The 12,252-nt window shown below is 38.0% G+C and overlaps 1 protein-coding gene and 1 long non-coding RNA gene across 3 annotated transcripts in view; one reads left to right on the forward strand and one right to left on the reverse strand.

The window, feature by feature from the left end:
- The window catches only part of epha4b (eph receptor A4b), a 106,414-nt gene that overhangs the window by 77,839 nt on the left and 16,323 nt on the right, over window positions 1-12,252 (forward strand). For both annotated transcript variants that reach the window (XM_024273351.2, XM_024273352.2), the window contains exons 11-13: window positions 3,377-3,444; window positions 4,975-5,100; window positions 5,401-5,586. In XM_024273351.2, the coding sequence (XP_024129119.1) occupies window positions 3,377-3,444; window positions 4,975-5,100; window positions 5,401-5,586 (380 nt within the window). The remainder of the gene's footprint in view (window positions 1-3,376; window positions 3,445-4,974; window positions 5,101-5,400; window positions 5,587-12,252) is intronic.
- LOC112147174 overlaps window positions 1-12,252 on the reverse strand; it is a 98,447-nt gene that overhangs the window by 31,027 nt on the left and 55,168 nt on the right. The window lies entirely within an intron of this gene.

The following is a 12,252-nucleotide window of genomic DNA, read 5'->3' on the forward strand; positions in this document are numbered from 1 at the left end:
TGAGCTTGAGACCCCTGATTTAGGCATTTAATTATTGAAATGTGAAAAAAAATGGATCTACTTTAAGCTTTTGGTGAAATGTAATGAATGTTTAGACTGAGAACTTATATCCCCACATGAAGTTCGTAGTTTCAGCAGAAATATATATTTGATATTTTGATTAAAAAAAATGTTGAAGTTTATTTCATTCATTTATTAATAAAGAAAAAAAGAAGAGTTTTTATTTCTCAACACTTATATTTTTTTATAAAAAAAAAATGTTTCAATGTTTGCATCAAGCAAACACTTTTTACACGATTTACTCTAATCGACTAATTCTTAACTTTAGAAAAATAAATATTTGGAACTTTGAAAAATCTTTTATAGATTTAGTTTGTACCAAATGTAAAAAAATGTAGATTCCAGTCAAATAAATTACTTTTTTCCTCTTAATTGAAAAATGTTAATGATTGTTCTAACAAAAATGTAAAAAAAAGACGAGACTTGAAATCAATAATATGCAATTAAAAATTGCTTTCATGATAGAAAAAGTTTATAGTTTTTATTCATTGCGTCTATTTCCAAAAATACTAAATATCTATGGTATGTTTTTCATTCTTTCTCTTGGGTTCATTTTTTTCTTTGGTCTTTAGCAGCTGAACTGGGGTCAGCTGCATTCATTTGAAGGTATTAAATATCTTTTTGGTACAAATACACCCAGACACAGCTGTCGGGGGAAACAAAAGCCACGACCATGTCAGGGTTTTTCAGCGTGTTTAAGACTGTAGCACTAATGAGTCATGACACTTCTAACTGTTGAGGAGGAATGAGCTTCTCTGTAATTACTATGGAAATGTGTTCATTTCCCATCAGGCACACATACATATGCAGCCACCGGGACACACGCTCAAACACAGCGGGGCTGAACAGGAGTGTGTGGGTGTTTGCATCCCCGAGGGGTTCTCACGGTGGGAGCAGAGGTGTCACCCATGTCCCATTACCCATATGCTTTAGGCGCATGCCCCAAAGCGCTGAGTATGTATGATTGGGAGTCGAGGGGGGTAATGATAGTCCCTTGGTGTTTGGCCAGCCAGAGCCCAGCTGATGACCAGGTGGGACCCAACTTAGACCCCCACCTCTAAATCCTCTTGCAGCAGCAGAGGTCTCTAACACGTGTGCTTCTATTCCCCAGACAGACTATTGATGTCTGGGCTATACATGCATTCAGATGTGTAAAATCAACAGAAGAATTAGGTACCAAACGACTCAAACTTTTACTGAGCAGCGTTTTTTTTTCTCCTCATTCTGTAACAGCGCGTCGTCTTGTCTGTTCTCTACTTAGTATTCTTCCCCGATCATTTTCGTCTTCATCTAATTTCCCCGCTCCTTTTCTTGATCAAATCTTCCCTTCCAGTTTCCCTTCTGTCCTCGTCTCTGCTGCTTTCCTAAATCGCATACCATCTGTGCGGCAGATTCTCAGTTTCTCTTGGCTCCGCGCCCGCATCAATTTATCCTGGAGACGGACGGACAGACCGACCGACTGGGTTCTGCCAGACCTGTAACCTTAAACCAATCCTCTCCTGGCCCAGATACATAAATAAGTTATAGCATGAATGAAACGAACGAATCAAACTCCAAATTAAGGGGGCATTAAAAAGTAACTTCAACAGATCCCTTTTCTTTTTCGTCACAATGGTAGCTTTTTCTTTGCTCCAAAGAGACGGTGAGAGAATTTTTGTTCTGGTTACCAAAACCTTTATATTAGAGCTTTTCTGTTGAATTCAAACAGCAGCGCATAGTAAAAACAGCTTTACACGTGATTAGGACTCTGAATCCCTTTTTGAAAACTAGGGCTGCCACGATTAGTCGACTAATCCACTATCAAAATAATCCACAACTAATTTAATAGTCAATTAGTCGTTACTTTATATTATACGGAGTCGGAGTGTGTTAAAGTTGAAAGTTATAATGGCATCATGCTAGCTTTTTGGAGTATTTTGGCATTTATTGAGTTTTTTTAGGCTATTTTGGATTTTAGCTACTGTTTCAGCTACATGCTAGCTATTTTGGCTAATTTACGCTATTTTGGAGTTTAACTAATATTTCAGCTACATGCTAACTGTTTTCGCTTACTTGAACTTTTTTTTTTTTTAGTTTTTAGGCTATTTTGGATTTTAGCTACTGTTTCAGCTACATGCTAGCTATTTTAGCTAATTTAGGCTATTTGGAAGTTTAGCTAATATTTCAGCTACATGCTAGCTGTTTTGGGCTAACTTGAACTCTAATTTTCTAGTATTTTAGTCTGTTTTGGAATTTTTCTAATATTTCAGCTACATGCTAGCTATTTTGGCTAATCTAGGCTATTTCGAAGTTTAGCTAATATTTCAGCTACATGCTGATTTGATTAACTTAGGCTTTTTTCAGTTTTTTAGGCACATTTGGCATTTATCTAATAGTTTGGCTGGCTATCAGCTTCAGCAATTTCAGCTATTAATTTCAGCATCTTCAGCTATCAGCACTAGCATACTCAGCGGCCAAATTCATCTTGCTGCATTTATACTAGCATTATTGCATGGTAATGCAATATATCTAGTTTTTAGTTAGTTTAAAGCTAATAGTGGTTAAGATTTGTGTTTTACAACCACTTTGCGCATGACCCGATTGGTTGATTAATCGCAAAAAATTATTGGTGATTAGTCGACTTTTAAAATAATAGTTTGTGGCAGCACTATTGAAAACAGAAAGAGCATGAGTTTTCAGAAACACATAAATCTCAAACTAACACAGGCTGGCAAGAATCCCCTGTAGGGGTCTGTAAGGCAGAACAAGTTTAACACTTCCTCACAGCTGCACTGCAGGTTTAGCTCGATCAATTTGTCAATATTTCGTATTGCTCTTCGGACTAACCCGGGCTGCGGGGTGCATGCAGGAGGGTGTGAGTAAAAAGCTTAAAGAGGTGTGTGTGTAATGATCAGAGAGCACAGACAGCTTCAAAGAAGTGTTTCATTGCCTAAGTATGAGAGCCGACACACTCCAACACAGAGATTTGATAAACTACTATAGAATGAAAGTGGATATATGGTAATAAAGTTTATGTTTTCCATCCAGACAAGTCAAATTTAGAGAACGTGATGCTTGAAGATTAAAAGACGTTGCTCAAATACGCAGCTGCTGGCAGTGCACTGGATCTGAACTTCCTGCATATAACTTTATCGAAAATGCAAACAGATGTGTGGAATTGAAGTGAGCGCTCGTGGAAGTAAGCTGATCTTCTGCACATGTCCTCTGTAGGGTTTACTTAAGTTGGCCTTTTTGTGGCTGGAAAGCTGTCATTATCCAGCACCCAGTTTTCAGAATCTGTGCAGCGTCATGATGCAGCTGTGCTTCTCGTTTTCAGGCATTGTGGATACATCAAAGCCAAGCAGGACCCGGATGAGGAGAAGATGCAGTTCCAGCATGGCCGAGGTAAAGACACCAGGACTCACAGAATCCACAGAAACTCAACTGTCCCTAAAGTTACACTTTATACTCCCACATATGGAGAATGACCCACACTTTTGTAACATTTTTTAATGTACCTGTCAAGCCCGGACACATTGACATGAGTTATTTCACTGGACAAAACAAGGGGTTGACGTCACCCATAGAAAACGCCTTACCTCCGGCCCTTGCAATGAGGCGAAAGCCGTCACCGAGGCTTTCTGTTCGTCTGCCGCCATTTTGCATCCATAAGAGTGATTGGTCCGAGTCAGTCACATTTTTAGAGAAACTAGTGTCACCAATCATGAGTGGGCTTGTTCTGCTTTGTTCAAAATCCACACCCCTCCCACTAAAAGTGGGTCTGGAGAATCTGTCAATCAAACGTTGGAGGTGGGGCCAGCGGGCGCCACATGCTTTCACTGAGGCATCTGATGGGTTAGTTATAACTTGAATAACTTGCGAAAAAATTTCTAAAAAAAAAAAATAAGATCAGAAAGAAGATGTGAAGAAGAATCAAGATCAAGAACGGTTATTCTGACAATTTAAATGAGAAAACAGACCAGCAGGTACTTCCTATTTGGAACACGATAGGGAAGGGGTCATGTGTCCAGGGATTATACTGTCAATGGCAGGATATAGGTATCGTCAAATGTGATGGCCCGCATATTCAACATTAACTACTGGTAAATAAAAATGACAAAAAAAAAAAAAAAAACGAGAAAGAAATACACACACAAAAAAGCAACAATAAAATAAAAGACAAAAAGCCATATGGATGGACAGATAACCAAATAAAAAGAATAAAAAACATCAATGAAGCCCCAACAGAGAACAAGCCAGTACCTGTCCCGAGCCTGGTAAACGCAAAGATTAGTGTCAGGAAGAGCATTAAACATAAAATTTATTGGACAAAAAGATCAAATGAGAAGATGGATTTATGGATATATGAACTAAATTGTTTCACAAACTGACAGACACCTGGTTCCAACTGCATCAGGTTTGTTACCGCAGACAGGTAGACAGGACTTGAGCACAGCTAAAAGTCCAAAAAGCTAAACCAGAGTCAGGCAAGCAAAGGTCAAAACAGAGCGAGAGCGCATCAGACAGCAACCCAAGTGATCAGAGTTCAGGCAAGGGTCTGGGCAGGCGGCAAACAAGCAGAATCGAAGACAAAGCAGAATCAAGGAGATCAGGTCAGGATGTAATGTCAGTATACAGGTTGAGTGGCACAAACAATACGTACTGAGCAAAGTATTGTATTAAGGAATATGACAACCCAAACTCCACTCAGACTTGCCCCCCTGGTATTCCTACACCCCATGGTGGGGCTGGCTAAATCCGGGTCTGTTAATTTCCATCATTTCCCAACTATATAAATCATATTTTCAAGTTTTATTCAATCACCCTAAAGCCACTTCCCAAAAAGAAGACTCATTTTCAAAAGACATTAATGCTTAAGTGTTGATTTTAACCTTGTTAAAAACTGTAATCTTTATTTTTTTTCTTACCATGCAGTGAAGCTTCCAGGCAGCAGGACGTATATCCATCCTCACACCTACGAAGACCCCAACCAGGCTGTCCGAGACTTTGCCAAAGAGATCGATGCTTCCAATATTCGGATAGAAAGAGTCATTGGCGGTGGTGAGTTGGCAGTAATGCTGAGGCTAAATACTTTATGAAGTCAGAACTCAGTGAAACGGTTTATATGATTTTTACCAGAAATGTGTTAAATCCTTTAACTGCAGTTTTCACTTTTTTTGGAAAATCTGTAAATGTGTGCTTGGAAATATATTTTGTGCTGGATCTAGTAAAAATTGTATAATTTCCTCAGTAAAACCGATTATAAATGTCCTCCAGTCCCTTATAAAAGAGCAAAAGTTTAATTTATTTTTCAGGGTTTTTTTTTTTTTTTTTTATAATGTGACTTTTGTGTTTGTGTAGGAGAGTTTGGGGAGGTGTGTAGCGGCCGGCTGCGTGTTCAGGGGAAGAGGGAGATCTATGTAGCCATCAAGAGTCTGAAGGCGGGGTACTCTGACAAACAGAGGCGGGACTTCCTGTCTGAGGCCTCCATCATGGGACAGTTCGACCACCCCAACATCATCAGGCTGGAGGGTGTGGTCACTAAATGTGAGTAAATGACTAACAGTGATGAAAAATGTCAACTAGGGTTGTGTATTGGCAAGAGTCTGGCAATACGTATCGTATCAAGATTCATATTGTATCCCAATAAAATACACATTGCGATACGATACATATCGTATTGCGATATATCCCAAGATTGTATCATAATAATTTTTCACACTTTTTAAGAATATGACTTAGAAAAAGAACTCTACTTGAATATTAATACACATTTCATGTTAATAAAATGGTAACATTTACACTAAGCATTGCAACTGTATCTTATATACAAAGTGCTTTTACCCATAAATCCATGATGCTTTTCTTTTTAGGTGGAAAACAAAAGTAAAACTACGTTAGCTCACACATAATTAATCAAATATAATCTTGTCAGCATTTGAAATTACAATATATCACCAAATCAATTTTTCCCTACATGACTTATGTCACCATCAGTGAGTGTGTGATGCCCACGTGGAATCATCAAACACTGCAGACGCTCGTGCTGTTAGGGCTCCTCCTCCATCACATTAAACACTCCATCACCGTGGCAACAGTTTTGTGACCGTCCACATCTCACGCAGCCTCTTGTTTCCTCACATGTCTGGGTTTGGCCAATTAGAGCAAATGTGTGTTCAAGCAGGTGAGATACACAACAGTTCAACAAAATCTTTGCTCTCATTCATCTTTGCTCTTGTCCTTCTCTCTCAGTCTCTCCACGTTCTCTCTGCTTATCATTCTTCTGTCAGAATAGAGACACCAAGCAGTCAAGGCTTCACATTCTGTCTTCTCTGGCAGCCCTAAATCACAATTCCAGCTCAGCACCGAAACAAAACAAAAAGAAGTGATTCTGTGCAACGGAGGATTTGTGTCTTTATGACCAACTTGTTATCAAAGTAGGATTACAAAACAACCAAAGTCAAGTATTGAGCTGCAGAGTAAGTGGATGATGACAGATTTTGAATTATAATCAACAAACACATCACTCCCACTCCCACCCACTTTTATTTCTGTCTTTTTCCAAACGTATAATGGAGCTAGTTGAAGAGCTGAGTGGCAGAAACAAGAGCCAACACTTTCACTTCCTAATTAAAAAAGAGCTTTGGAAACAAAAGCAACTTTGGAACAATTACCAGAGTGCACGTTACACCAGGAAAAGAGTCAATATTCACTTCAGTGTCAAATGGCTCGACTTCCCAACAGAAACAAACATGAACTGTGGCTCCAAAACATTTCACCACTGTCATTAGATTTTTCAACCAAAACTTTTCAGCTTCATATTTTGAAAAACAGTGAGTTATCCCTCTATATATCACAGTCAGTGTTGAGGGTAATGCATTACAAAGTAAACAAATTACTGTAATTTGATTACTTTTGTCTGTAACAGTAATGTAACAAATTACATTTAAAATGTCAGTAATCAAATTACAATTACCAGACAGCAGAAATCCTCATCATTCAAATGCTCACATTTTGGTGCAGGGAAGCCAAAGGTGACTAATAAAACAAATCAATTTGTGTAAACAGTTGGCTCTGACATTTTCTTTTAATTAAATGAAACAAAACAGATACTAATTAAGAAAAAAAAAAAACAGAACTACAGATGCATGTGTGCTCATTCAGAGTTGGAGTCAACTGGTCAAAGTAAAACAAAGAGAGCGGACATTTGGACTGGAAAAGTGGAGATGTGTAAATTATTTCCAACTTGTTGAAAGCAAAGGCAAAAAAAAAATCAGTGAAGTGCAAGTATGTCCAGGAGATGAACTTTACAGTATGTAGGCTACTATACAATGTGCATTTTGTCAAGTTCTTGTGGTGAAATGAATGAGGCGGTGCTAAAAAGCATGATTACCCTTGTGCAACCTCCGTGCTTTTATTGAGTGGATTTTACAAGGGTGTCTTGTTTGTGCTAGCTTTATTCCTTTGAGAATTTGAGAGTGAAAAAAAGGAAAGGAAAGTAACAAGTAGTGAATTACATTTTAAATTAAGGAATGATTAAAGTAATTTAATTAAACTTTACTCTTTAAAAATAATTTACCCAACACTGATTTGCCATCTCGCTGGTTTGCAACTTTTATTCAATTTTGCCCTTTTTTCTTCTAACAGCGCATTGGGTTCTGCGTCCTGATTGGATGTAGACCTTGTCAACCAATCTCCTCTGTCTTTTGTCTCGAATGCGTTCAGAGGCCAAAATCGACTCAAATCTTCAACCTTTCTTTTGAAGGTTTGAATGTTGAGAGTTTAAACAAGAGAGAAAATGGGAAAATGTTCCTGTCTGAGAAACAAGTATAAAATGTGTAGCGAGGGATTTTTCTGCCTTAAAACATCAATTATGCTACTTACCAGCTCAGTGGCCTTGAGGTAGAGTGTCCGCCCTAAGTCTGGAAGTAAAGAGTTTAAATCCTGGCCGAGTCACACTAAAGACTCTAAAATCAGACCCAGTGCCTCCCTGCTTGTCACTCAGCATTAAGAGGTTGGATTGGGGGTTACACCACCAAATGGTTCTCGAGCGACTATGTCTGCAGTTCACCACTCCCCCAGGGGATGGGTCGAATGTGGAGAACAAATCTGCGGTGCGTGACAACTAATGGCACTTTAAATTTCGCTGGTTAATTTTAGAATGTAACCACCGCGATAAACAAGGGAACACTGTATTGCTTCAAGGGGACCAAACCCCAGGCTCACACTGCATCCAGTCCAGCTCCGGAGCAGCCGCTGAAGTTTTTACATAACTTGAAAAATATGAGAGGCACTCACACAGCATCCAGTCCGGTCAGGCCTCTCTGGCGCTCCAAATCCGTTATCTTGGCTTTAAATTCTGGCCAGACAACGGAGCCAGAGCATTTTCTGTGATATTGGGGCAAATTAAACTACCTAAGCCAGAACTCATCTGTGTCCATGTAACACAGTCAAATATGTACATTTAAGCATATATAAGACAAAAGTATTAATATAAGTTCAGTGCTTATCCATTGTTGGAAGACGCAGAAAAAGAAGTACTAGTTTACTAGTACTTCCTATATAAATGATGGGTTATCGCTTGAACCTACATGAGTTCAGAGTCTCACGAGGTCGGCAGCAGAGCCTTTGGCTGCAGCCAATGTGAGTCATCTGCTGTAGCTAGACCGCTCTGGTGGCTGCACTGGAGCTGGACTGGATTTTGTGAGCCCAGGGTAAATTTGGGTCTTTGTGCCGCTCCCCAGCCCAGATAAAATAAAGGGTTGTGTCAGGGAGAGAATACAGTGTAAAACTCTCTTCCAAACCCCTGTGTGGATAAGAGAAAGCTTGTTCGCTTTTGACGGGGTACGCCAAAGGTGAACTACAACAAACTTTTGATTGACAGATGGCTGTGGAACCATTAGGATTTAGAGTGTAAGTTTGTTGTTCAAACAACTGATGCGTCTGTTTGCCCATTTTTAGAATGCAAGGGGTTTAAATGTTTGTCATGTCCAGCCAAGTTGGCTTTAAATGACCCCAAAACAAACCAGAGCGTCAGTGGACAGCAGGGTTTGTCCATCTGTTTCATCCCTATGGGCAACAACTTTATTTATTTCCTAATATCTTTAACGTCAGAAATGTTCTGTTCATGTTATATTTCACTCTAGATTGTCTTGCAGGATAGCTGTATTTCAGTTCATCTTTATCTTTTTAAAAATGTTTAGGAACAGGGTTACATGTTTCAGAATTCATGCATTCAGTCTACACATCTACAGTCTTTAAAAATGCATGAGAGCAGCTTTACCTGCAGCAGCACGTCATGCAATTAGATGTTGACGCTTTACATTTATTAAAGAAATGACTGCAGCTTTTCACATCTTCCAGCTCGGAGCCACTCCCTGGTATGAAATGCAAATTCTGACTTCGCTGAGGTACCAGACACAGCATGTTGATTTTTTTTCACCACAAATGTAAAAAATAAAAGCGTAACAGCCAAACAAAAGATAATTTTCCTATAGTCCTGGTTAGAACTAATGTATTCTGATTCTTTCTGTCTGAGTTTTTTTTTTACTCTTGTTTGTCGTATTTTTGTCATCTTCCTGTTCCAACACTTTGTCATCCAGTTGTTTGTAAGATATTTGCAGACATGCAAAAGTGAGAAGGAGAGACGGTGCAAAAATCAGGGATTTGAACAAACAAATCTCCGCTTCCCCACTCGTCACACTCCCTGCTGTCACGCTCTCAGATCTTCGGCGCGTCTCTCGACTCTGCTTGGTGGTGCCTGGGCCAACAACAAAAGAGCAAGTGCATATGCACAGATGTGAATATTAATATTTCAGAAAGTTAATTGGATGTGCTTTTTTGCCTCATAAATATTCAGCGGCGTGCATATTATGACTGACACCCTACTGCATTTCTCATTAATTTTCCTGCTATTGTTTCCCTCTTCCTGTTTCTCTTCCTCAGACATGAGAGACGCAACATGTAGATGTGTAATTATGGCGCCCTCTTTTTTGGAACTGACAATTCTGTTTGGCAAAAACCAAAATAAATTCCATAATTATGATCAAGTGCTTGGAGTTTAATGCTGGCTGACAGCGGAAACAGCTAAATAACCCAAATGGTGAAAAAAAGAAAACCGTTTTTGACTTGACAGGGTATTTATTTGAGCAAAATAGACTTGTCTCTAAGCTCTTGTGCTTTTTGGATGAAATAATTGAAATGGTTTATGTTTTTTCAGTGTCTAATAAGTGCTTCCCTCCTTCATTTCCTGGTGTCTCCCTCTTCACCTGTCTTCACGGCACATTGAGGAGCTGATAGAGCCCCACAGAAACAAATCTCACTAGCAGAGCAGTAATTTCACAGGTCACAGCCCAGGGTGTGTATGTTCCAGCAAAAGGGGTGAGAGTTGAGATGGGTCAATAATTCCTTCAGGCCCTTTTTCTCTGGCACCAGCTGGTCCCTTCACACCGGTCTCAGTCTAATCAGACAGGCTAGCTCCTGATTGCTCCGGACTCAGGTGTGCTGGATCGGTTTGTGTAGGTGTAAAGTAGACACAGAAGTAGCATTGGTTTAAGTAAGGCTCCAAGTAATTGCTTTTCAGCTGTGGTAGGAGTCTGAGCGGCGTCAGCAAAAGCAAAAGTAGCTGTGGTGGTGTAAAGTAAAAAGCAGCGGCCAAAACAATATTAATAGCAGTTGCAAAAAAAAAAAAAAATGCTTTCAAAAGCAAGAAACAGAAGACAGAAATACTAAAAGGTGGATGAGATGGCCCCGGTCAGACATAAACATAAAGAGAGGAGCAAAATCATTGAATACTATCTTATAATTATTCTGATTAATATTTTATAAGTTCACAGAATGTTTAAAACATAGAAGTTCAGAATTGCAAGGAAGTAAAACAAAAACTAAGTCATGTTTTTATCATGAAATCATTATAAAAAAAACGCCTAAAAAGCAGAAAAAACACTTATCTTAAGAAGAAAATCACCAAATTTGATGCAGCAAGTAATTTTTACTGAAGAAATCTAATTATAAAATATTAAAATCTAGAAACAAGTAGTTCCACAAACATTCAAGAAAATAAACTAAAAAAACAAACTATTAGATTTATGCAGCCCAATAATAAGTACTTTTCATTTATTTTGATTGGGGGCAAAGAAACAAGTTTAATAAGTAGAAATGGCTCATTCTCGAAAAAAAAGAGAACAAAATGAGAATGCAATCTTTCAAATGAATTTAAACTTTATTTATAAAGAAGCGATTTTCATACTTTAGCAGCTTGAAGCGATTTACAATTAAGAACAAACACCCCCTCCAAACCATTCACATGTACACATCATGACCCCACAAACAATTAATACTTATAAATGTTAACGTCTAATATATTCTGGTGGAATCTAAAACAAATTAACTTAACTGTTTATAACTTATTTGTTTCCAAAACCGTAACAATGAACGCTAGTTTAGCTTTTCTGCATTTATTGAACTTTAAAACTACGTCCTTAAAATTGAATCAACAATAGAGAGCTTTTTTTAACCCTTTTAACACCAGAGCCCCAGTGTTTATGTTGTTCTATTTACTGTAAATTTTGAATTGTTACCGCAATCAACATAATTCCAGTAGATTTTGGCTCATAAGAGCCACTTTTCTCCTTCAATATCTACTGGAATTATGTTTATCATGTTAACAAATCAAAATTACAGTATGTTAAAGATTTTGTATTTAAGCGTCACCGGCGACACCTTGGATGTTAAAGGGTTAATAATTTCAGAAAAAATATGAATTTTTTATAATTTATAAATGTGGAAAAAAGACATATTAATTAAGCAATTTTAACCTTTTTTTTAGATTTAAATCAAGTTTTTTCTGATTAAACAAAAGGATTTTGACTCATTTTAATAATAATGTCCTTATTTCTGGATCTTAGCTCTTAGTGGGAAAAATTCTCAAGCTTGGAAAGGCTAAAAACAACTTTAAAACTCTGTCAAATGTATTCAATTTTAAAAACAGGCTTTTAAATCTATGCAAGTACCAAATAGTTTGGTCCAATTTCCAAATTTCGCCTTTTTATTGCAACAAAAATCAAGCCTACAGTGACTAAACACAAAGAAGATTTTGTTTCAACATTCTCAACAGTATATTGAAATCTTTCTGACATTTTGCTAAAGAATTAGGATTAATTAAGTAGCTGTGTTTTTAGGTTTGAATGTTGTATTTTAATTTGTTTAGCTTAC

The sequence above is a fragment of the Oryzias melastigma genome, linkage group LG17 (assembly GCF_002922805.2).
Source record: "Oryzias melastigma strain HK-1 linkage group LG17, ASM292280v2, whole genome shotgun sequence".
Classification (NCBI taxonomy): Eukaryota; Metazoa; Chordata; class Actinopteri; order Beloniformes; family Adrianichthyidae; genus Oryzias; species Oryzias melastigma.